The following is a 27,368-nucleotide window of genomic DNA, read 5'->3' as shown; positions in this document are numbered from 1 at the left end:
AATGAAGAATGTCACACAGCAATTTATTGTAAAGGATCAATTGTTCAAAGCAGGAAACTTTTGAATGGGAAGCATAACAATTTAATGTGAACACTGGAAATACAAGTATCTTAAAAAACCAGAAAAAGCTAATTATCATCACTTCGTTATTATTTAGGGAAATTTTCCTATAGTTTCAATCACTTGATAGAGAACTCCAAGCTGTTCCATGGATTATTTTTTTTTTCTAAACCCTAACCTTTGACCTGAGCTCTAATCTCATATTGCGCTTGTGCCTAGAATGTTCTTCCTCATAACTTAACCTCCTGACTTCTCTGGCTTCTTTGAAGACTCCAATTAAATCCCACTTAATGCAAAATGTTTTTCCTACCTACCATCCCAACCTCTACTAGAGTCTTTGATATTATCTTCCATTTAGTCAATATATTTTTGCATGAAGTTTTACATGTCTCCATTATTATAGTAAGTGAGCTCCTTGCAGGAAGTGATAATATTTTTGCCTCTCTTTGCAACTATGGCACTGGGCACAGTGCCTGGCACATAGTAAGGCAGCTATGTGGCACTATAGTGCACACAGTTCCAGACTCAAAATCAGGAAGATTCACTGAATTCACATCTAACCTCAGACACTTACTATTTGATCCAGTTTGCCTCATTTTCCTCATATGTAAAATATGCTGAAGAAGAAAATGGCCACCCAATCTAATATCGTTGCCAAAAAAAGACAGAGTCAGACATGATTGAAAATGACTGAACATCTGGCACAGAGCAAGCAATTAATGCTTAATATTGACCAGACTTAAACCATGTTATGCTACCAAACTATGTAACCTCAGAGCTGTATTAAAATTTTTTATTTTAAGTAATGTGCTATAACCTACAAATTTTTTTAACATCATCTCAATGTCTTCTTTCATTGTAGTACTGTCTTCCTCCTCTAATTATCTTATATTTACATAGAGGATCTTATGTCTCATCCTCCAGGGGAATATAAATACCTTAGGAGCAAGAATTATTTTTCATTGTTGATTTGGTTTTTCTCATACCGAGCACAGAGGTTTGAACAATAAATTGAATGGAATCTGAATTTTTATGGCTTTAAATTCTATGATCCTGGATAGTTTTTGAATATTTATATGAAGTTAGCATTTCTTGCAATCATGAGATTTAAAGCAAGAAAGGATTCTGGAAATCACCTAGTTCAACTCTATCACTTGATAAATGAGGAAACTGAGAAAAAGAATAAGAAAAAACTTAACAAAGTGAATATGCAAATGACCTAAAATTTCATCAGCTCTCCTAGTATTTTTAGAATTTACAAGGCAGATCACAATCATTCAATTGATGATTAGGTAAATCCTAAGGAGCTGCTTGAATCATAAAGTGGTTAAATGACTTTTCCAGGGTTGTGCAACTGATAAATTATCAGCAGTAGAATTCAAGTACTTTGCCTGATTCTGTACCAAGAGCCACTGATAATACCATGCTATATCTACAATTTAATCATATTCAAAATAAAATGAATCTTCAAAAAGCATAGTGTATATTAAATTGAATTTGTGCCCTCTTTAATTTACTTTAGAAATATTTCTTTGTATAAGTTGTAATTGGGTACTAAGGGAAAGATCTTTCCTATACTACTTCCTATAAATGATTTTTGGTGATAAGAATCATCTAATTTTCTAAGAATCTCACATTTTCACTCAAACAGAATGTATTAAGTATCTACTATATATAGGACATTCTGCTAGATCAAAGGGATAAAAAAATGAAAAAAAAATTAATCCTTGCTTTCTAGGAGTTTATATTCTGCCATAAGATTCAGAGACAATAACCCAGTCACCACCCCCAAGTGAATCCTGTCCCAGGATCTGCTTTGCTGTTGTTGAGTCATTTCTGTCCAACTCTTTATGACTGCAAAGATATGGAGTAGTTTCTCATTTCCTTCTCCAACTGATTGTGGATCAAAACAAGTACTTTCACCTTTTGGATTGTTGTTTGCTTGCTCTTTTTTCATCTCTCTCATTTTTTTCTTTTGATCTCATTTTTCTTATACACATTATAGAAATATGTTTAGAAAAATTGTACATCCTTAACTATAGTGGATTGCTTGCTGTCTTGGGGAAGGGGAGAAGGGGGGTGAGGAGAAAATTTTGAATCACACTGTTTTGAAAAGGTAATCATTTGAAATTATCTTTGCATGTATTTAAAAAATACTGCTTTTTAAAATTTAATTCTTCAGCTGATTTTATAGATGAGGAAACTGAGGCAAACAGGGTTAATTGATTTGCCCAGCATCACACAGCTTGTAAGTATCTGAGGCCACATTTGAATTTAGGAAGATAAGGTCTAGCACACTATCCATGGCATCATTTCACTGCTATTGCTTCAGCTCAAACTATCCAGCTGCCCTCACCTGAACTTCCCAGGGAACAACCTCTGTAAAATTTTATCTTTTAATATTTTCTGCTCTGGTTTAAAAAAAGAAAAAGCCAAGTTCTCTCCCAAGTCTTATTGACAGTGCACAACTTTCATAAACCAAACTGAATAATGTTTTAGGTGATTGTTTCTGTGTTTTGTATTTTGTTAGTACAAAATCCAAATATTAATTTACTATCTGTATGTTTTATTAAAGATGTTGAACTGCTCTGTGATATGACAGGGAGGTGATGATGCTCCTGAACTCAAGTATGATAGTTCTAAAGTGCCTTAATGTGGTTGAGATTCAGTATGAGTTAAGGGACAGAGTCAGCCTCCAAAAAGAAGGAGCTGGATTGAAGTCCCTCCTCTGACATTTACTAGCTGTGTGATCCTGGATAAACCATGTAACCCCTCTTTACTTTGGGCAACTCCAAGACTTGGCATTGCAAAGCAGATGCTGACTTGCACTGACCTGCAGAGAAATTTCATCACCTGGATGCTCCCTATGCAATGACATAAGAGCTCTAATACTCTATCAATATTTCTTTCAAGTGGTATTACACCATGAAGGGCAATTGCCAACCATATTGGATAGCAAATGAATCCGGCTTGATCCTATGAATCATTTGCAAGTCTCTAGACAATTTCCCTTCACCAGGAATCAATGAAAAGGTAACTCCAGAAAATAGTGAAGGTGCCTTCTTGCTCTTTAATTATGATGCTTTGTGTACAAATAAGTTTATCCAAATCAATGGAGGGCAGTCCCTAGTTTGGGAGGTCTGTTGCCCAACAATGTATACATAATAGAATCTGGAATTTGGAACAAAAGTTTGCAGAAGACATCAATACTTCATCTAGGTCATCCTTAGGATATACTTCATATCCTGTCCCATTTCAGCTGAGTCATCTCATTCCTTTCTTTCTATCTTTCATTTGTATGGGAAGCCAAAACAAACAAAAAAATCAAGGAGTTAAAATCCTCAGGTGGCTACAGACAGCTTCTTAGATAGCTGAAGAAAAGGCAGCATTTAAAGTGATCCTAAAGGGGAATAGAAAGGGGAATAAAACAAAAATTAAGTAGTAATAATGATTTCCTGACCCAAAATCATATAGAACAGTGGTGCTAAACTCATCTCATATAGCCTCAAAACCTTGAGGCTACATATTGACTTAAAAACACAACATGAATTAACATTATTTATACTGATTTTTTTTTTTATTTTGTTAAGCATCTTCCAATTACATTTTAAACTAGTTCAGTTGCACTGGGAAAGTTGTGGGCTTGTTGGACTAGCAGTTCTCAAGTTTGACATCACGGATACAGAAAGTGGGGATATAAAGGTTGTTCCTAAAGGAGTCTGACCAAAGGTAACTCAAAAAAGCAAAACAATGAGATACAAGCAGATTCAGGGAACCTAGATTCAAATCCTGCTTCTAATGTTTACCATTGGTGTGACTGTTTGTGTTAGTTAACCTCCCAGGTTTTCAGTGTCTTTGCCTATAAATGAGTATTTGAATACGTACCCTCTGAGTCTTTTTGTTCTGGATATAAAATGTTGTGATAGCACAACAGATTCAATACATTTGTGTCCCTAATTTCATTTACATGAGGCCGGGTTTAGGTGAATAGATGTTCTGCATTGCAAAAGAGCTTAAATTCTAGAGACTTTTCAGGGACAAAAGATTGGTCATCAGCAAGGATTTTTCTTTTTTATAGGGTGGACAAAATACTGAGAGATTTTATATTGTTTTTTTTTTTTTTTTCCTGAGTCTCATGCCATGTATTCCCTAAAAGGCCTAAAGCTAAAAGAAAAGTAGTAGGGACTTTTCATTCTTTAAGGAGGAAGGAGACACCTTAGCAGAGGATTTTAACTGAAGGTTAGAAACAGATATTCTGCTCTAGAACCATTTTCCAATCAAAGTCTAGTATTACCATAAGACCCACAATGTGCCACTTGGCAGGTTAGGTTAGCAGGAAGCCATTTTAGTACAAGCAGCATAATGACATTACCAAAAATCACCAATGGCCCTACCTCATCTTTCCAAATCATCTTTCCATAAATCATCATATATCTTCAATGATTTATGGAGTTGCCATTTTTTATTATGTCTTGGTCAGATGTGCTCCCGATATGATTGTCCCTCCACATGAATTTCGTTCCCAAGTATATCTGATCTTTCCATTGATTATATGTCTAGTGGGAGAGAATGGCCTACATTTATGTGGAGCAGGGGGAGGAAGTACTCAAGTGCTGGACTTTCTTGTTACTATGTAATCTGTTTAAATATCTTTGTTTGAATTAATTGTGTGCTTTAGCTAACTAAAATTTTTAAGAATATTGATGAGATCTCAGGAGCAATACTATTTTGTATTGCTACAAACTCATAAAGCAACTTTGAACTGCGATGTATTGTCTAGAGGGTCCATGAAAAGTCATCATATGGAGGAAAAGAAAGAATTAGATTCCAAGTTAATCTAAATGATGTTCAAATCCCTAGAACTCTCAATAAAGATCAGTAATTCTGTAAGCCCTATTTTTCTAAGTTTATAATTTGAATGTTCAATTCACTCTGGACAGAAACTTGGCATTAAGGGGTCATTCTGGGTATGAATCTGTTTACCCAATTAAAACCAAATCTGTTCAGTGGTTTGAAGCTCTCCAAGCACAAATTAAAAGAAATTCAAATACTTCCGGATATTTGATACTTCCCTTGTGTCCCTAGAACTTTTAAGAGGATCCAATGATTTGAAAGGAAGTAACTTTTCAGAGAGTTTGTGGTTCCATTCCATGATTCATATAGATGTGAATGAAGTAGCAAAGGTATATAATGGGGTAAAATGTTTGCTTGTATTGGAAGGAAATTGGAACTACTTAACTTTCCTGGAAGGGAAAGATGTTATGTTAAAAGGAAAGATGTTAAATTTTATAAAAAATTTCAAGAATAGTTTCCTGTTTTAGAAGGGAAGTTATGTTGAGTACAAGAAATATGTCCTCATATGTTCAAATTCATCATCCAATTCTTTGAGACACAGTGAGATATAGTAGAAAGAGCATTGATCTTGGAGTTAAGAAAACTAGAGTATAACCACATATACCCTGTATAATGGTGGGCAAGTTAAGGTACATAATACCTTCTCTAATCACCTCATAGTGCTCTATGGAACAAAAGATATGTTTATAAAGCATGATATATATATATATATGTATGTCTATAAGTATATTTATATATATATGTATGTGTGTGTATTATTATTATTATTAATGCACCCATGGTTTATTTTCCCAATATAATCACTCCCTACATCACAGCAGATTGCAACTCCTCTGTTCTTTAGCACATAACCTTCCTGAATTGCTTAGCCCAAAAATCATCCTCACTCATGGCAATTGTCCTCACTTAGTCATGTAAGTTTGACACATGTCAATACCCTTATCCTCCATACTGCCTTCCTTTTGCCATCTCTAAATGGTCTTCTATATAAGAATTAGAAGCACACTTCTCAAATATGATTTTTATCTTACTAATTCCCTAAACTAGATGCCATAGTGATCCCTTACACTACAGCAAATATGTGATATAAATACATGATATTCAAATTTGTTGTCATTATTTGAGCCTGAATCATCTGAGCCCACATTGGTCTTATCAACCATAGTTAGACATCTTGACTCTTACTGATGTCATTGTGGACTTCTTCAAGTATGATGAACAACAATCAACCACCCAATCAATTATTCACTCTCCTTTAAGCATACCCTCGCTTCTGTTTTGGTATCATTCTCCTCTTCCTAGTCACATAAAGGTCCTTATTTTTAACTAGCCATCATAAATCTTCCCTAAAACTTTAGCTCCATATCTATCTATCTATCTCTCTCTCTCTCTCTCAGAGAGAGAGAGAGAGAGAGAGAGAGAGAGAGAGAGAGAGAGATATAGATATATATGTATGTATAACTTAAAATTCTTCTCACTTCCAATTCAATCCAACTCTGCCAGCAGAGATATTTCATTATTTTATTTAGTTAGCAAAAGACTGAACAAAATAAGAAGGATCTCAATGGTAAATGTTAGGCACTTTCCATTCTTTAGAGGAGATATTTAGAGGATGAGGATTTTGCCCCATTCTCAGGGTCTCGGTGCCCTCTGCATTCTGAAAACAACTTCAACCCTCCAGTGCAACATCTATAGCTCAGCATTCTCTATCCTACCTGTTTCATTCATTCAACCATCCAAATAAGTATATATTCAACATCCACAATGTACTCGTCATTGTGCTGAGCACTATGGGGAGCAGAACAAACAGAACTAACATATGGCCCCTTTTCCTAATAGGGTTTATAGCACAGTTGACAAAATAAGACAAATATAAAGAAAAGTTCTGTAGCAAGGGATTTTAATTCAATTTGAGTGAAGGTAGCTTTCTTGCTAATCTTCACACTCAACTCATGTTTCTACATTTATAGATTTTTATGTGCTCCATCATGACTGCCTCCATGAATTTCAATCATCTCTATCAAAGATTTGAAACAACTCTGTGGTTGATTTCACATGTCATTCCTATAGAAATACTAAGATGTGATCCTTAGGATCCAACACATTTCTGACTAATCTTCCACTAAACTATTTCTTCCTGGAGAATGCATAGGCTCCCATAGATCTACCATCATCAATCCACCTATTTTAGCTAACTATTCAAAATCACAGAATCACAGAGTTGGGGTAAATTTTAGAGAGCATACTTCTAACCCCTACTGACATAGCTGCCCATTCTCTGCTTAAAGGTCCCACTGAGATGGAATCCATCACCTCCCAAGTTCAATCCATTAGGATATATTTGTAATTCTTAGGGACTTCTTGCTTAAATCATGCTACATTAAAAATCTTTTATATTCCACCCATTATCTCTTCCTTCCATGGCTAAATCAGATGAGTCTGGGTTGTTAAGATGGAGAATTTCCATTCTGTCTTCTGGTTAAGTCTCTCCCCAATTCTACATTACAAACTTTCAAATATTTGAAGAAAATAGCTATCACACTTCTTCCAAGTCAGTCTTTCCCCTAGGCTAAATATTCTTGGTTCATTAAATAAAATTAATGATCTCCACACAGAGCACCATTAATTTTGAAAAAAAGGGCAAGATCTGAGGCAACTTCATCTTAGAAGAATATTCACCTCTCGTGACCATTCATTCATATTTGTAAATATAGATATAAATATATGAACACATATCAATAACTTTAAACATATACACATATTTAAGGGATAAGGCACTCACAACTTGGGAGAATATAAAAATGTAAACCTTTAAATTAAAGGAAGCTATGAATTCTAAGGGAGCAGAGGTGAAAAGGAAGGGTAAATCAATGGTGGGGGCAGGGGAGGGGCAGCCAGGGCCAAGTCTGTGAGACAAAAGATGAAAGCTGAATATCAAGTAAGCAAAATTAATGTGTATATCACAATATATGCATCAAGACATAGATGCCTGCATGTAATTATAGGCACCCAGAGCTTTGAGATTCAAGAATTGAAGATTGAAATTGTATGCAGGTTTTGGAAGACTCTCCATCAAAAAAGCCACATGTTACTTGCCAATATTGTGCCAGACTGTGATCAATGCCAAAATAATGAACATGTATATAGCTCTTACTATATGCCAGGCATTGTGCTAAGTACTTTGAATTATGATATAATTTGATGCTGGCAACAATCCTTGAAAGTGGTTACTACTATTACTCTTATTTGACAGAAGTGGAAACTAAGGCAAGGAGAGATTAAGGGACTTGCCCAGGGTCACACACCTCATAAGTGTCAGATACCATATTTGATCTCAAATCTTCTGGATTCCAGGATTAGCACTCTATTTATTCCACATGCTCTATATAGGAAGCATATATAGTACTTAAAGGTTTGTTAAGAACATTACAACAATTTTGTCATTTGATCTTTATATGTGAGACCTGTGAGAAAGGTGATCTCGTTACCTGTAATTTACAGATGAAGATGCTGAAATTGAAAATGGTAAAATGACTTACTTCCCCCAAGTTTGCATAACGAATAAGTGTCTGAAGCAGAGATCAGAGCCTGGTCTTTGTGATGAAAAGTCATATACCACACTGCCCCTAATAAACAATTGTAGAAATATTGAATCTAGGGGTCCTTTTATATGTTGAATTCTTTGTTTCCGTCAACACAATTGATGTATAATTATCAGTCTCAAGAAAAACAAATAAAAGGAAAACACATTTATGCTCAACAATTTTTCCTTAAGAATCTAATGCCAAAACCAAGCTACAAATCTAGAAAGGTAGCCTGATGGTTTATAAGAAACTATGGTATCATTGTCGTACATCCTTTATTTTCAAAGAGAACCAATGAAATTGTGAGCTGATGTCTTAAATTGTGAATGAATTAGATTTAAATGAAACAGAGTTGCACAAAATCATCAGCCTCACCCTCTCTTCCAGAAGCGTCAAAGTCCAACGGTGGGACAAAATCAAGATGACTGGTGATGGTCCTAGATACAGTGGATATCCTTGTCATCATTAATATTTGAGCAAATTCCCTGCTACCAAGCACCTGTTTCAGCCTCCTTTATGGCCATTGGGGCAGATTATTCTCATCAACCAATTCTTCTAGGGGAAGTATTCACATGCCCTAAATCATCAAGAGCTTTGAAACTTCTTGGTTACCCCTGACCTAATTTAGAGTGTCTGGCAAAATGGTTTTAGGAGGGTTGACAATGTTACAGCTTCTTAGAATCACAAGTAAGAGTTGGGTGAGAGGTAGACACCAAAGGTGAATGAGCACTCCTGAAAAGGGCTCAACAAGCTGTCATACCAGAGACACACCCATTCCCAAGAAACCATGATACCAGAAGGTACAACCTCCTACTCCTCCCGTAGGTCTCTTCTTAGTGATTAAACTTTGAGTCTCAGAGACTAATTTCCTCTCTGTACAGATTCATGTATCTAGCCCCCAATTTTCCTACCAGATCCAATCTCCCATCTACAACAGTCTGCCAGACATTTCCAACAGGATGTCCCCCAGACTTTTCACACTCAACATATGCAGCCAAACAATAAACATTTCCTAAGTACCTGCTATGTTCAAGCAGTATGTGCAGTGATGAAGAAACAAAGACAAAATAAGAGTTCCTTCCATTCCAGAACTTAGTCTATGGATTCCACACAGATTTTTATTTTCTTCTTCCATAAGCCCATCTATCCTACTAACTTCATTATTTCCGGTGAGGGCATTACCATTGTTCCAGTCACCCACAGTTACAGCCTTGAAGGTCTCTTTCACATGTAATTCTTATTCAATTTCCATATCCAATGACTTGCCAAGTCTTGTCATTTCATTGTCCATCACGTATCTCATATCTGTTCTTCTCTCTCAACTCATCCAATCACGCTAGTTCATGTCATCATTATCTCTCACATTGACTAATGTCTTTTCACATCCAATCTCTCTTCTTTCCAATCCATCCTCCACACTTATGCCAAACTGTGATTTCTAAAACCAAACTCTGATTCAGTCCCTTGCATTATATTTAAGAAGCTTCAAGAGAGCCCTATTGCCTTTAGGATAAAATACAGTCTCTTGTTTTTGGCCTTTAAAATCCTTCACCATCTGGCTCCAAACATCTTTCCAGGTTGATTATACATTCTTTTCCCAACTCCCTCACATTCTGTGTCTTAGCCAAGCTGGCATACATGCTGTTCCTGGTGCACGGCAGCCCATTTCCCATTTCAATGACTTTACACAGACTGTCTTCCACACCTAGAACACACTCTCTCCTCACCTCTTAGAATCCCTAACACCCTTCAAAGCTGATCTCAATCCTGATCTCAAAAAAGTGGCATTTTTTAATCCAACTTCTTCCTGAACCATCTTTGGGTGTAGATAATTATCTACATACCTTCTCTTCTCCCTTTGAAGATCATAAGGAACTAGTCCGAGTTCCTTCTTTGAAAAATTTTTATCCTCAACACTTAGTACATAAATAGGGATGGACTAGAAATAAGGGCTACATACATGATTTTCTTGATATGTCTTTCCCAAATGAGGAAGCTCCCTCTACAAATGCTAATTGATATCTTCTTTGTGATTCAGATACTTAAGATATGCCTGTTCAATTGTTAAATCCAAAAGATGATGACAAAATTAATTTATTAATCAAAAAGGCAGATTGAAGGACTTGAATTCCCTTCTAGCTCTAAGATACTTGATTTAGATGATTTAGTCATACACAGTTTAGTTCTTATTAAAAAATGGTAACAGATCAAAATACTAACTATATTCAATATAAAAAAAAGCCAAAAATGATTTAGTATATGTATACCACAGCTAGGTTTTTATCCCAAAGAAATACTTACAAAAATATTTATAGCAGCTCTTTTTGTAGTGGCAAAGAATTAAAAATTGAGGGGATTCGCATCAATTAGGAAATAGTTTGAAGAAGTTGTAATGTATGGTTGTGTTGGAAAACTATTATTCTGTCAGAAATTATGGGGGAATTATTTTAGAAAACACAGGGAAAATCTATATGAACAGATGTAGAATGAAAAGAAGAGAACTAGAAGATCACTATATATGGTAGTGATATATTGTGATGATGATCACCTTTGAACGACCTACCTCTTCTGATCAATACAATTATTCAAGACAATTCTAAAGGAAGCATGTCAAAACAAAATATACTTCCAAAGCAAACTGATGAACTCCAAATACAAATGGAAGCATAGTTGTTTTGTTTCTTACTTGTTTTCCTTTGTTGCATAGACACATAAAATGGAAATACATTTTACATCATATTATATGTATGTTTGGCATTATTTTAGTTGCCTTCTTGATAAATGGAGAGGGACTAAAAGGAAAAAGAAATTTTAGAACTAATATTTTAAATGTTACAATAAATAAATTTTAATAATCATAAAAATAAAGAACCTACTATAAGCAAGAATCAGTACTCGGTGCTGGGAATATGGGGACCAAAACCAAAATGAACAAAAAAAAGAGTCAAAAATAAAAGTCCCTGTCCTCTTGAAGTTTACATTCTACAGAATTACCAGAGATTATGTAGTAGACCTACATGATATCCATTATTCATTGTCTTGAAATTCACAACCTATCAATCAATGGGTATTTAATAAGAGTCAGACACTGTGCTAAATACCAAAGATGGAAAGACAAATAAGATATATCCATGATCTCAAAGATTTTACATACCATCAAGGTAAACAATGAGCACACATCTAAGAAGATGCAAAATATATGCTAAAAAAATTCAAGACAACTGGGAAGGATGCATTCCCAAAACAAAATTGCTTGTGATCAAGTGTTTAGTCTATGGCTGTCTGTAGAATTTAAGAACAAGGAATCCCAAAGGTCACCCTGATTGCCAGTGATGCTCCATTCACTTTATAAATATCTATATTGACTTGAAAACCGATGACATGGGATTCATTAGCCTTATATCAATTTTTCCAAAAACAAATGCAGATGGCATATTTTGGCTGTGACAGAGTAGCAGAAACATCCTCGTACTAAAAACATTTGTGTAAGAAGTCAAATTCTATAGGAACTGTGTAATGATGAATTTTGTGACACTCCTTTAAAGACCCTGCCTTTTAAAAAAACCCAAAGAAGTCAACCCCATCCTTCCAGTCCACCAGTCTCAAAAAAGTTGGCTTCATCTTTGACTCTTCCCATTTTTCAACCACTATATCTAATCATTTTCTAGGTCTTGTCAATTCTACTTCCATGATGTCTCTCGGATGAGTTCTTTTCTCGCCAATCATTTGGACATCTTTTTCAGGCCCTCATCATTACTCTTTGAGTTATTTAAACAGTCTCTTCAAAGGACTCTTGGCTTGTAGTCTGTCCCTTCTCCAATCAATCAGCCTCTAATTAGAAAAATAATTAGCAATCTAACCAAATCACTTGAATGTTCATAGTCCTATATGCCATTTCAATAAAATACAAAATCCTCAGCTGGTCATTTAAAGCCTTCTATAATCTATTTTCTTAAGATATATATGTATATATATGTACATATATATACATATATATTCATATGTGTGTATGTGTATATACATATGTACATGTAAATAGGAAATTATACATATTAGTATATATATATTAATATTTTCCCAGTTATATATAAAACAATTGTTTTTACTTTTTTTTTGAACTTTGAATTCTACATTCTCTTCCTTTCTCACTCCCAATTCCCCCTCAATGTGTCATTGAGAAGGTACATGTGAGGTTATTTTAAGCTTTATATTCTTAAATTTATGGCTTATCATTAGGGCAGCTAGATGGCAGAGTGGCTAGAATTCTTAGCTTACAGTCAGGAAGAATCCAATCTCAGGTATTTATTAGATAGGTGACCTGGGAAAGTCTTTTAAAGTCTGTCTGCTTCACTTTCTTTATCTGGAAAATGGGCCTAGCACCAGTTTCCTCAGATTGTTGTTGTAAAGATCAAGTGAGATAATATTTGTAAACAGGCTTTGCAAACTTTGGAGTTTGAAGTGCTATATAAATGCTAGTTCTTGTTGTTATTCCAGACAAATGGGACAACATACTTTCCACAGAATTTAGTAGATTATCACCTGCCTTTATTGGATGAAGCCTCATGCCTGGAAAATACATTCTACTCATCTCAACTTCTTAGAATAGATTATTCTAGCTCCTCTACTACCTCAAAAAGGAAGGATATATATGTGTGTGTATGTATGTATATATAAAGTATGCATATATACATACACACAATACATACATGTATATATGTATACACACATACACATGTATATACCCTTATATGCACACATATATGTATATATACATAGGCATACACATACATGTGTATTGTTTACACATATATACATATGTATACATTTGTTGGTACAAATATTTCTACTTCCTCCCCTTCAGATTATGATGTCCAGCACTTAGTATAGTATCTGGTACATGATAGGCATTTAATAAATGTTGATTATTAATATAGATATAAACTTATCTATTTTTATGCTATCCATGGATGGCTGGTAGAGGTTTGACAACGACTTTCCTTGGGAAAATGTATACATTTGAATTTTTAACATTTTCTCAATCACTTTTTAAATTTTACAAAATTTATAGAACAAAAAAGTCAAACCATGATTGTAGCATTTGCTGATTTCTGAGTAATTATGTTGAAAATTTAATAATCAGCTCTTTGAGCTAGTATAGCTGCTTCTAACACACTTATGGTTGGATCTTTTAGAATGTAGAATATAAGCTCTTTGCACACAGGAGTTTCCTCTCCACTGCCAAACATAGAACCCTATAATCAGTCAATCAACACACAAACATTTGGCAAGGACAATATTAGAATCCAAAGAAAGGAAGAGAAAGAGGGGAATAGTCATTTCCCCTCCTTTCATTTCAATAATGAAGCCCATAAAGAATAGATGGAGCATGATCTCAGAAGGGAGTTCCCAAAGCTAATATGTAGAAGGCATTGAAGAAAAAGCTTTTGGATTGGGATTGGTTGGCAGAAGACACTCACAGAATGGGGATGGTAACACTATTGAAATAACTGAAGAGTTCTCAGGTGGAAAAGATTCAGATTCTGGGATCTCACTAATTGAGAATGAATTTAATCAGAAACTCTCATTTAGTGTAACTTAAACCTGGCTACAACTGCCTTCAATGGTATTCCTGGCAAGTGGTTAGCCAGCTTTGACTTTAAGAAGGCTTCCCATTTGGAGGGAACACAATTACAGATTTAGTCCAAAGACCTTATTCTTGCCACTCCTGGGATTCTCTCCACTGCTACAGCTATTGTTATAAGAGCCTCATTTAGTGTAATCTCCCTTCAGGGCACATAATGGGATCTCCATGTACTGAATGAATTGAAACAGTTTCTTAAAGCACCTCACTTAGTGCCATGGAGTCCCTTAAGCCCCAGAAGAATGGGGCTCATTAAGTGACCTTGTATGGACCCCATGAGTAGCTCTACCTACTATATGGTGGAGCTGACCACTCTGTTTAGACTCTTATGCTTATGATCCTTTTAAGGTCTGCCAAGGAAGATGCAAACATGGACAGAAGTCAACCTTGCCACCAGAAAGTCCTGAGTTCCACTTCTAACTCTGGCTAACCTCTCAGTCTCGAAAGCTCTCCAACACTGAAAACTGCAGACATCGTACCAGGCTTCAAACAAAGATTGTTTCCTCTATCTCATAAGTGTTTCCTATGCTAGCAGAATCACTGGTGAAGTCCCCAGCCTTATCTCTCAAGGGACATGGCTTCTTAGACATAAAGTTGACTATCTAATCCAATCTTCTCATTTTAAAGTGAGGAAACTGAGATTCAGTAGCATAGTGGCATACAAGTAGGATGAACTCAAATTCTCTATTCCCAATCATGTGCACCTTCAACTGTAACATCACTTAAAGGACCAAGATTCCTACCTGACTTTACTCTTTATTTTCTTTATCATTTTAATCTCTCTCTCCCTCCCTCTCTTTTTCTCTTTCTCTGTCTCTCTCTCCTCTCTCTGTCTCTGTCTCTTTCCCTTTCTTCCTCTTCCTTTCCCTTTTCCTCTTCCTGTCCCCCTCCCCCTCTCCTTTTCTCTCCTTCCCTCTCCCTCTTAAGTGACTTGCCCTCTTTCTCCTCCCTCTCCCTTTCTTCCTCTCTCCCTCTCCCTTTCTTTCTCTCTCCCTCTCCCTCTCTTCCTTTCTTCCTCTCTCCCTTTCCCTCTCCCTTTCCTTCTCCCTCTCTCTCTCTGGCAATTAAGGTTAAGTGACTTGCCTAGAGTCACTCAGGCTGGTGCTACATCAACTCCACCTTCCATCTGCCCCCTTTTAATTTTCTGTCAGACTTCAGGCAAATTACTTTATCTCATTGAGATTTCGTTTCCTCATCTAAAAAAGTCTCAATTTGGATTTTGGAGGAAGAGTTTGAGGAATCAAGAGTTCTTTTCCTGAGACCTGTGAAATCATGCATTTCTTTTAAATTTTTTTTTTTCGATAATTTTATATTTCTTTACTCAGTTTATTTCATCATCTCATGGATTTTCTTCTATATATTTAAAAACATGACGCCGAAAAGGGTCCATAGACTTCCTCTACGGGGAATCGAAGACGCAATTCCTCCCCCTCCCCTCCTCCCGCAATAAATAAATAAATAAAGCCTAAGAGTCTCCGAAGTGGATAATCCCTAAAGTTCCTCCCAGACCTCAATCTGGGATCTTCAGATTCTCCTGGATCAAATGAACGGATCCCATTCAGCCCCGCCTCCGAAAGAAACAAGAAGAGAAAAAGTGGCCCCCTTTTTAGTCCAGTGGACCCCCCCACCCCCACCCCGTGGCCCCCGCAGGAGCCACCCTGTCACCTCTCGTTTCCCAGCAGAGGGCTTGCTCATTTGCAAGATAAAAGAGGCTCGGGGTTCTGCACATGCCCATAATAGACTTCGCCACTGGAGGCAGCTTTACATAAGACTGGCTTCGGGGGGACCGGAGCGAGCAGCCAGTCAGTCAGTCGGGGGAGCTTTCAGCATGCCAGGCTGCAGAAGCGAGCTGAACTCCTGCACGGCGGCGGCGGCGGCGGCGGCAGCGGCGGCGGCGGACGCGCAGCGGCAGCGGCCAGAGGGGATGCTCCTGGCTTCCGGGCTCCCGGGCAGCGGCAGCTCCGCAGCCGGACCCAGGGCCGCTTAAGGGAAGTGACCGCCGGGCTATGGCACACAGATGAGGTCGCCCTGCTAGCAGAGGCTGGCCCACGGGAGCCCAGCATGTTCCTCTCTGAGGAGAAACTGTAGGAGCAAGTTGTGCTTAAAGGGGACGTTTGGGTGGGGAGGGCTTTTTTTCCCCTTTCATTTTCCCCCCTCCCCCCTCCTCAAAGTGTAAAGATGCCAAAACGGACCATTCATGAAGATCCCATCACCTAGGAGGAATCTGGACTTCAGCAGCGGATGCCCACTTGGCATTTATTTGTTCTTGGAGGGTTCTGCCTGGCAGGCAAAGAATAATGTGCCCAAATTGGTCCATCTCCCAAGGGGTCCAATTTTTCTTCCTGGGTGTCAGCGAGCCCTGACTCACGACAGTGCAGCTGACAGGGGCTGTCATGCTCGAGGTACCCTAAGCCAAAGCAAAGGACCTAAGGAAGACCTGTGAACAGCACAAAGGATGGGTAGGTTTTGTCCTTTTTCTTCTTCTTTTAAAAAAAAAAAAAAAATGTGAAACTGTCTGTCTATTGATACATTTTCTGTCCATAAATTCTGCCTTAATTATCCTAGAGACTGTCTTGCCTTGTAGGACTGTAGTCAATTGCCTGCCAGAGGAAATGCCTTGCTTAACTCTGACACCATCTCCCAAAGATGGTTTTCTTGACATGGCAGAGAGGATATTAGCTGTTAAATTGGGGTGATCCTGATGTGGAATTGGAAAAAAAAATCATGAATGTTTTTTTTTTTTTTTTAATTTTCCCTTTGCTTGATTGAAAAAAAAAAATACGTGAATTCTTTTTTTTGGGGGGATAACTTTTCTAAGTTGTTTTTATTTCCAGGTTTCAATGTAATTAGGCTACTGAGCGGATCAGCTGTAGCCCTGGTAATAGCCCCCACTGTGTTACTGACAATGCTCTCTTCTGCCGAACGAGGATGCCCTAAGGGCTGTAGGTGTGAAGGCAAAATGGTCTATTGTGAATCTCAGAAATTACAGGAGATACCCTCGAGTATATCTGCTGGCTGTTTAGGTCTCTCCCTCCGCTATAACAGCCTCCAGAAACTTAAATATAACCAGTTCAAAGGGCTCAACCAGCTCACCTGGCTGTACCTAGACCACAACCATATCAGCAATATAGACGAGAATGCTTTTAATGGCATACGCAGACTGAAAGAGTTGATTCTGAGTTCCAATCGCATCTCCTATTTTCTTAACAATACCTTCAGACCTGTGACCAATTTACGGAACTTGGACCTGTCCTATAACCAGCTGCAGTCTCTGGGATCAGAACAATTCCGGGGCTTGCGGAAGCTGCTCAGTTTACATTTGCGGTCCAACTCCCTCCGAACCATCCCGGTGAGGATCTTCCAAGACTGTCGCAACCTGGAACTCCTGGACCTGGGCTACAACCGGATCCGAAGCCTGGCCAGGAACGTGTTTGCGGGCATGATCCGCCTGAAAGAACTTCACCTGGAGCATAATCAGTTTTCCAAGCTCAACTTGGCCCTGTTCCCCAGGCTGGTGAGCCTGCAGAACCTCTATCTCCAGTGGAATAAAATCAGTGTCATCGGGCAGACCATGTCCTGGACGTGGAGTTCCTTGCAGAGGCTGGATCTGTCAGGGAACGAAATCGAAGCCTTCAGCGGCCCCAGCGTTTTCCAGTGTGTCCCCAATCTCCAACGCCTCAACCTGGATTCCAATAAGTTGACATTTATCGGGCAGGAGATTCTAGATTCGTGGATCTCGCTCAATGACATTAGCCTGGCCGGGAATATATGGGAATGCAGCAGGAATATCTGCTCCCTGGTCAACTGGCTGAAAAGTTTCAAAGGGCTGCGGGAAAACACCATCATCTGCGCCAGCCCCAAAGAGCTCCAAGGGGTCAACGTGATCGACGCCGTGAAAAATTACAGCATCTGTGGCAAGAGTACCACGGAGAGGTTCGAGCTGGCCAGGGCCCTGCCCAAGCCCACCTTCAAACCCAAGCTGCCCAGGCCCAAGCACGAGAGCAAGCCCCCCGCCCCCCCGACAGTGGGGGCCACCGAGGCAGGCCCGGACGGCGACCCGGAGGACACGGAACACATCTCTTTCCACAAGATCATCGCCGGCAGCGTGGCCCTGTTCCTGTCGGTGTTAGTGATCTTGCTGGTCATCTATGTGTCCTGGAAGCGCTACCCGGCTAGCATGAAGCAGCTGCAGCAGCGATCCCTCATGCGGAGACACCGGAAAAAGAAGAGGCAGTCCCTCAAACAAATGACCCCCAGCACCCAGGAATTCTATGTCGATTACAAGCCCACCAACACAGAGACCAGCGAGATGCTGCTCAATGGCACGGGACCCTGCGCCTACACCAAGTCTGGCTCCAGGGAGTGTGAGGTATGAACCCCTTGTCCTAAGAGAGCTGCCAGATAGCGGGGCTGTCTGGAACTGCACTGACTCCGAAGGGAAGCGGGGGGGAGGGGGAGGCTCCTCGAGGAGGGGGTGGACGTTTCTGGTCTGTTTCATTCTCCTCCCTAATCCCCCCTCCCCCAGTTGGATGTCAATTTCAGCACCACCTTGATCTTCCTTTATTATTATGATTATTTTTTTCCTTTACAAAGTCAACTCATTGCAATTTAAACCGCGCTTCGCCCGAACTCCCCCTCCCCCCCAGATTTAGGAGAATCCCTTCTTGTACAAGAACCTTCATTGATTTCATTAAAGTCTCCCTTGTTTTAAGATAAAACTTCTTTCATCGGTAATCCCCTACATCTGCAGTCATGCTGCTCCCTTCAGGCCAGACCTGCATACAGTTGAGGGTGGGAGGAGTTGCTTTTGCATTTCACTGAACCCATCTAAGGGACCAGGAAGGAATTCTGCTCTCTGAGGGATTCCTTCTTTTGGGAAAGATGAGGATTGCAGAGATAGAGCTGAAATAGAGCTGGGTTTAAAAAAAAAAAAAAAAAAAAGCAAAATTATGTCAAGAACCAATCAAAAAATGGTGCTAGATTGAAGGGGCATTTAGTCCCTTTCAGGAGTGGAACCTGTGGGAGAAAGATGGTGCTAGTATGAAGGGGTACTTAGTCCCTTTCAGGAGTGGAACCTAGTCCCTTTCAAGAATGAACCTGTGGGAGAAAGATGGTCTAGAATGAAGGGGCACTCAGTCCCTTTCAAGAGTGGAACCTAGTCCCTTTCAGGAGTGGAACCTGTGGGAGAAGGATGGTACTAGAATGAAGGGGCACTCAGTCCCTTTCAGGAGTGGAACCCATGGGAGAAGGAAAGGGTTAAAAATGCAACCAGGGAATTGCAAAATGAAGTGTGATGAGTGCAAATGCAAAGTTTCTGAGGGCTTGCCTCTCTTTTGAAACCCAAGCTTGTGGGTTGCTGCTGATTTTCCCCCTACTATTGGTTTCTTTGGACTTTGAAATGGCACTGCAGAAAAATGGTCAAAGCAGACATGAAGAGGTAGACTCCCCTTAGAGCTGCCAGGGAAAGATTTTAGAAAGTAAGATTGAGGAAGGAAAAGAGAGCTTTTAAAGACTTGTGGTATATAGAGTTACAGTGGGGTAAATGATGTTTCTTTTTTTCCCCCCCTTTTTCTTTTTGTCTTTCTTTTTTTCTTCTTTCCTTTCCAATTCTTTCACAGACCTCATAGTAAGGGAAAGCAACAAAGCTGAGGAGCTTATTAGCTTGGGTTCTCTGTGTAAGGCTTCTTCAGGCTGTCCTGTTTCTGAGCTATGCACACCACTGCTCTGATGGCTAACTGAGGCTTCATTCAGAGGCTGGAGAGGAATCTTTCCAAGACCACATCCCACCAGCCACAGGCTTTGTAGAGAGTGGGGCGGGGAGTCCTTTTGGGGAAACTCCTTAAGAAATAAACAAAATGACTCCTTATAAAAGACAGAAAGAAAGAAACATTTTTTTTTTTAAACTCCATCATAGTTTCCATTTGTTTCTGTATTGCAGACATTAGGGAGATTCAGGGATATCCATGGATAATGTGAAATCTTCCATCAGCGTGGCTCTGGCCAAATTCTGATGGCACCCTGCCAGCTGCATGCCCATGCTTTCTTATGCCACTGGCAAAAGTTTATTGACTGCAGCATTTAATATCTCCAGCTTCTGTATTTAAACAAGTTATATCACCATGCAGATGAGCTATTCCTTTAAATCTGTATGTGGGGAGGGAGTGGGTTATGGCTGTGGAAATTGTGGGGGGGAGGTGATGGGTGGGTCATTTCTTCTTCCATCCCCCAAACCCAACAGCTCTTTTACAGAAGCTTTATTCAGGGATGTCCACGGCTCCGCTGTTGGATTTAAATTGGCTTGCTAAGCCACACGTCCACACATCTTCAACCATGTCACTGTGTCTCTAAAACAGGACCACTGCAGCAAAGAGAGGAAAGCAAATGGGTGCTAGGGTGTTTTCTGCCTCTCATATTAAAAAAATAAAAATAAAAAACCAAAACTTGTTTCCCTGAAATTTTAAGATTTTGCTTTTGTAGGAGGAAAAGAAGGTAAAGCTCCATAGAATACAAATTGCAATGAAAGTAGACGTTGTATATCATAGATTCATTAGCAATAAAAATTTTAAAGCCATTTCCTAGTCCTTTTCCACCATAAAACTTTGTTTTGGTTTAGAGGCCAAGGCAGAGGGGATGGCTCATTACTGCAATGTATTTAACTGTGTCATACTGCTAGTATCCATTGGTTTGTGGTAAAGCATCAGAAATTCCTAGCTGATAAATCATGCAGGTTGCTTATCCACTGTGCAGGAAGGGAAAAAAAAAAAAAAAAAAAAAAAAAAAAAAAAAAGAACTGGATAGTTGGAGCTTCTTCGATGTGGGTAACCAAATTGTAATTTTGCAGCTTTTCATGAAATGTCAGTAAAAATGGACCCATCTCAGTCTGAAAGGTTCTTGAATCAAATTAGTTTGTGTGTGTACTAAAGGTGATTATATTAATTAAAGGTGCTGTACTAAGTGAAAAAAAAAAATGACATGTCTAGTCTGTGATTTCATCTGTTTCTCATGTGATGGGCACTAACTCTCTTGGCAAAGCATAGACATTAACATTATTGTTATATTTGACTTTTGTTGAATTTTGCTCTTTCCCTCCTTCAATCTTACAGTACTTCATACATGCCATGTATATCTTTGAAACGTTCATATTATACTAAGTAGTGTTCCCCCAAATAAATGCAGAATCAGTTTCAAGAAGGGAATAGAAGAGGAAATGAATGATTAGTATTTAGGAGACGAACATTAAATTGCTCATTTTTTATGCCCAATGTTGACCATATATGAAACACCAGACAGAAACCAAGCTGAAAGCTCCAGACAAGAAAATCTGCATTGAATCAGGGATAATAATGGTCTTTAATCTGGTTGTGTGAGTGCCAAGAACATTATAACAGCCATATTGCCTATACAATGACAAATCAGTAGCCACCAGATCTCCTAAATATTTTCTCATAGAAGGAACAGGCACTTGACATGCTAGGGCCATGCTTTGAGAAAATGGGGAATTCATGCAATACATGGCTGCTGAGCAGGCCACATGTCTGCATTAACTTGCTTCTTCTTCTTCTTCTTTTTTTTTTTTTTTTTTTTTCATTTAGGGAAGAAACAGTTCTAATGGGAACAATAAAATGATCATCAGCAACAACCAGGAATCTAAGATTTGGGTTTGAAACTTACCATAGTTCCTAACTAGCTATGTGGCCCTGAGCAAAGAATTTTCCTTCTCTGAGCCCTTAGGGTTTCTTTATCTATAAAACATACATGGAAATATTATCTGTTTAATCAGACAATTGCAAAGATCAAATGAGCCAATGTAGGTAAACTATTTCCCAAACCTTAAAGGGATATTTATGTATAAAAGTTATTATTATCATTACTATTTGAAATGATGATGAGATGATAATGATGACAATCTTGTTTTGTATACTACTTGATTGTGAATCACTTTAGCTACTTTGTCTTGTCTGATCCTTACCATGATGGGCTTTTTTTATGCCCATTCTATAGGGGAAAGAAATTGAGATGCAGAGAAGCTGCCATGAGTCATAGTGTATCTAGGAAGATTGGAATCAAGATAATCTATTTAAAGTTCAAATAAACTTCAGTGATCATCTAGTTAAATCTAGCCATTTTACAGTGGAGATCATTGAGACCTAAAGAGTTTAATTGATTTGCTGAAAGTTACAACACAGGTTACTAGTGTCAGAGCTAAGATATGAAAAGGAAATTCTCTCATTCTCAAATCCAGGGCATATCAACTCTTTAACAATCTGCTAAATGTCAGCACGACTTATATCTCAGAGGAGATAGAGCCCTCCATTTCCCTCACTTCGTAACTTTACCAAACTCTTGGTGATTGTGATAGATTCTTTCTCATGGCAAATTTAAGGATTACTATTATTTTTGTCATATTACACCTTTGAACTCTCTGGAGGAAACCATCAATATCTAAACCTTGTCAATTTCTTGCAGGCTCCATAGGGTAACCAGTCTCTGAACATGTGGAGTGAGAAATGCAACATCCATGTCATAACTGAAAAGTGATAGCAATTAATTACACAATCTCTGCCACTGATCTCTAGAGGAGAGGTCATGTCTGAAACTTCTAGTTAGACCTTTGATCGCTCTCGATGCAAGCTTATATGTCGTGGGTTTTATCTGCTCTTCAGAAATGCACCTTGATTTCCTTCCCATGTCTGTTCTAGGCTGTGGGACAACACAATCTCATTTCAGCACTAGGGAACAAATTCCTATGATCTTCTAACTATCACACACACAATCTGCCTTTTTAAAATGAGTTTATATTTTCCCAAGATGTTGATACTGGATCTTTGCTGAGTTTAAAACACCGCCCCCCCCTTAATTTTTTTTTTTTTTTTCCTGGTCAGTCCACTCCCCAAGTACAATTGCCCAGCTGGACTTCAGTGGAATAATATTGCCACCTAGTGGTTAATTCTATCAATCACAGCCATTTATCCTCCAATTTAGGCATTTTAGCTTATTATCCTGCCTCCTGCGCAGTAGTGTGTTTATTTGTATTGTAAGTCGCTCCACGGATGGATCATCTATGAATCCCATTTTGCTGCCTTTCACCAGGGTGCATAATTGTAATGGACTCTTTACAAGGTTCCTTCTGCATACTGGCTTGGATACTGTAATCAAATGTAGACAGAAAGGAAGAGGAGCAGGATTAGATACCAAGAATTCAAAATCTACACTGAGAATTCAGTGAAAGAAATCATTCTGGGTAATGAAGGCTCAAGAGAAAGCACTTAAATGATTTAAACACATAAATGTGGGCCAAAGATTCTGACACGTTTCCACTGAACTTTTCCACATCTCCATTTGGGAGGATTCGGAAAGATCTTTGGCTTAAGTTAAGTTTGCAAGAAATGTGGTTCCTGTCTTGACAGGGAAGGGTAGTGATGTGCTATTCAGTGATTAGTTAGACAGCAGACCTATAGGGGTTGAGGAGGAGCTGTGCACATCAATGGCCTGATGTTCTGCACATATGATCAGATTTGGGGAGCTTGACACTTTTCCACCTTGTAATCTACCGCCCTGTTCCTTCAATCAGACTTCCCAGAAATGAAATGCTGTGATGTAATGATTCTGCGATGATGCACCTTGCTTTCCTCCTAAGCAATGCTAATGTATACAGCTGGTTTCTTAGATGAAATAGTGGATTTCCATGGATTAGCAAGAAAACCATCCCCTGCTCCAAATTCTGCTTTGCCTTTTCTCAATCTGGCATTTACAGAAAGGGAAATGTGAAAGAGCTTATTTGGAGTAATTCTTAATGTTTTTGGAACCAGAACCTACTTTGACAATCTAGTGGAATAAAGATCAAATACATAAGATGAACAATGAATGAATATATATGTGTATATATGCATACTTATATCTATAGTATATGTATGTACATATATATGTGTGCACATACATATATATATTTTTTCTCTGTTTCTCCCATCCAAGTTAACTGACTCAAAAGTATATGCATGAACCTATAAATCCTAGCTTTAGGATATAGATTAAACCAGTCATAAAAATAAGCACTAGCCCTGGTCTCCAGCAGCTGGTAGAAATCCAACTTGGCCAAATGAAATTCAGATCTTGAAACCGATGTCCAGTGATGTCCAATCCAGTCTCTCTCCTGCTGTTTCTCTTTGACCAGATTTGCAACGTCATGCTTATACATAGCTTGAGGAGATGATATAATGTAGGTGGAATAAAGCACTGGCCTTGGAGTCAGGAAAAACTGGGCTCAAAGCCAGCCTCTAACACTTACTGGGTCATGTGATCCTGGGTAAATCATGTCACTTCTCTGTCTCTCAGTTTTTTCATCTGTAAAGTAGAGCTAATTATACTTGCAGTAGCTACCTCATTGGATTATCATGTGCTTAAAATGAGATACTGTAAGATTAAGCGCTTTGCAAATGTGAAAGTATTATATAAATGTCAGTTGTGATTTTTGCTATTATTTTTGATATTCTTATTATTAGCATCATCTCTAGAGTTAAAGGAATTAGACAGAAAGAGGTCAAGATAAGTCACTAACCTGCTATTGTTCTATAATCTATAATCTATAATCATCACTGTTACCCTTTTAAGTGCCTACTATGTGCCAGACAGAAGAAGGTCAAGATAAGTCACTAACCTTCTATTGTTCTGTAATCACAGCATCACTGTTACCCTTAGAAGTCAATAAGCATTTTAAGTGCCTACTAGGTGGCAGGCACTGTACTAAGCACATGTTATTTTTTTTAAATTTTTTTAATTTTATAGTTATATTTTTTTATGACAGTATATATGCATGAGGAATTTTTTTATAACATTATCCCTTGTATTCATTTTTCCAAATTTTCCCCTCTCTCCCTCTACTCCCTCCCCTAGATGACAGGCAACCCCATACATTTTACATGCTAAGCACATATTATTACTATTCCTATTATTAGTACCAAAACTACTAATATTATTATACAGGGATTCCCAGCAAATGCTTTTTTTCTTTTCCTGTTTGACAATAAAAACCAGAAAGACAAAGAGAAAGACAGAGAACACTGATGAATTTAAGCAACACATTGGAGGCCAAATAGAGATGATTCTGACCAAATGGTTTCTTTGCAAAGCTATATTCTTAGACTAAGTTGATACATGTGAAGGAATAATTGTTTCTTTGAACTCAACAGGTCATCTAAGTACCATACTGGAGATTCTTAAAATAATAGATATTTATATGAGTTTTCAGATATTAGCAGCAGAGTAACTGAATGAAAAAGTTAGCATGAAAGCAATTTTATCTCTGTGTTCATGTGTGTGTATGTGTATGTGTGTGTGTGTGTGTGTGTGTCTCAATTCAGATCTGAAAATAATTTGATTTCAGTTCTTTTTTGGGGGAGGAGAAGGGAACTTGTTCAAAAGAATCTAAGTTGCTTGAAGTTAGGGACTATTGTATTTAATCTTTCAGTTCACAATTTCTAGTACGTGATAAGTATTTAATAGATTGATTTATTATTTTAGCATCATATCTGTGGTTTCATCTTTATAGAGAATTCCTAATGAGGTTATTTCTAGCAATTCAGATTGACACCTGCTCTGTAATTTAAAGTCTTAGAGAATTGACTGAGACATGGGGAGATTATGTCACTAGACCAGGGTCACATAACTAGTATGTGTTAGGGATAGGATTTAAATGCAAGGCTGGCTTTTTATCTTCAGCCTCATGCTACTTCTGAATTTTTCATGAGTTGAATTGAGTTGAAATCTCATTTAATAATCACCTAGTCATGCTTGGGGCAATTACATTACATATGAATAGAGCCCTGAGCTCAGAGATAGGAAGAACTGAATTCCAATCTGGCTTCAGCTGTGTGACCTGGGCAAGTCACTTAATCTTCTTTGTCTCATTTTCCTCATCTATAAAATTACTTGGAGAAAGGAATGACAAATCACTTAAATATTTTGACTAAGAAAACCCCCCAAAAGGGTTGTGAATCAGACTCAACCTCAAACAACTAAACGATAAAAAAGCCATGCTCAAAGTTGGCTTATTTTTCTAAGACAGTGGTAGTAGTAGTAGCAGCAGCAGCATCTGTAGTAACTCAACAATCTCTTCTGGGGTTGATAGCCAAGCAAATCTACTTGTGTTTATATAAAATTATCAGTTACTTCAATTAGGTAATGTAATGTTCCGGTTGGCTTTCTGGAGGTCTTTCTGATGGGCCTTGGTCTCAGCAGGATAGATACCACCAGAATGGACAAGAATAGAGTCTAGATTCTGGCCCCATCTTACTCTTAGTGCAGGAGACATGAGAGCCACTATGAGGCTGGTCAAAGATAGAATGTCTCTTTTCCAGTCCTTCTTAGCCCTTATATGTCTTATTGTAATTAAATCATTACAGCACACTGATTAAGTTTAAACTAGAGAACCATTATATCACCATACTAAGAACTAAATAGATATGCGGACTAGAGAACCATTATCTCATCAATTCCTCTGAGTTAATACCTTGTTTCAAGTATACTTCTCCAGAATTCCAGCCCTCTACAAGGATATAGTGAATCTCTGGTGGAAGAGCATTTGTTTCATATTTGTATCAAAGTTATTTTTAGACAGAAGATTATTGTTTGTTTTATTGTTAATAACCTGAGTAGACCTGAATGAGTACAAGCTCACAGATCATGGAGTGAGATATTTAGATCTAGAAGGGGCCTTTACAGTGATCTGAGAGTCTGCCCAGACATAACTTCAGAAGGTATTCTGAAGAAGGCTTCTGAAGTTGTCCTTCCATCACTGTATAAGACATGTGGGGGTTCCTAAGCGGGACTATTTGCCAAGAGCTACTAATTACCAGACAACAGTAATTACCATTACTGTTCTAGGGCCAGAAAATGCCAAGAAAACAGTATTTGACCTCAATGAGCTGATATTCCACAAAATTTTAAAATATACTTTCAGAAACAATAAGAGCTCTATACAACAAATTCAAAAGAGGGTGTCAGCAAAGATGACCTTCTAAAGTATGGAAAACGAGAGTAAATCACAAATCCACGAAAAGATCCCGTGGCACTTCTACCATCTCTCTTGTGGTCACCATCCTTTAATTCAGCAATTATGAGTAAGCAATTCTATTGAATGCAGACAATGTTGCAAAGGTTAAAAAGGCAATGAGATGATTGAGTTGTTGCTTCAGTTCCCAACTGTCAATCACTTGGCTTGTGATTCAATGAAA

General features: G+C 38.2%; 2 protein-coding genes across 3 annotated transcripts in view; one reads left to right on the top strand and one right to left on the bottom strand.

Moving 5' to 3' along the window:
* The window catches only part of CTNNA3 (catenin alpha 3), a 2,038,107-nt gene that overhangs the window by 1,208,308 nt on the left and 802,431 nt on the right, over positions 1–27,368 (bottom strand). The window lies entirely within an intron of this gene.
* The window catches only part of LRRTM3 (leucine rich repeat transmembrane neuronal 3), a 225,271-nt gene continuing 213,840 nt past the window's right edge, over positions 15,938–27,368 (top strand). Inside the window, exons 1-2 of the mRNA XM_074296608.1 lie at positions 15,938–16,598; positions 16,974–18,508. Coding sequence (XP_074152709.1) covers positions 16,595–16,598; positions 16,974–18,508 — 1,539 coding nt within the window. The 5' untranslated portion in view covers positions 15,938–16,594. The remainder of the gene's footprint in view (positions 16,599–16,973; positions 18,509–27,368) is intronic.

This window comes from Sminthopsis crassicaudata, chromosome 2, assembly GCF_048593235.1.
Source record: "Sminthopsis crassicaudata isolate SCR6 chromosome 2, ASM4859323v1, whole genome shotgun sequence".
NCBI lineage: Eukaryota > Metazoa > Chordata > Mammalia > Dasyuromorphia > Dasyuridae > Sminthopsis > Sminthopsis crassicaudata.
This window is presented reverse-complemented; position numbering and strand designations above follow the sequence as displayed.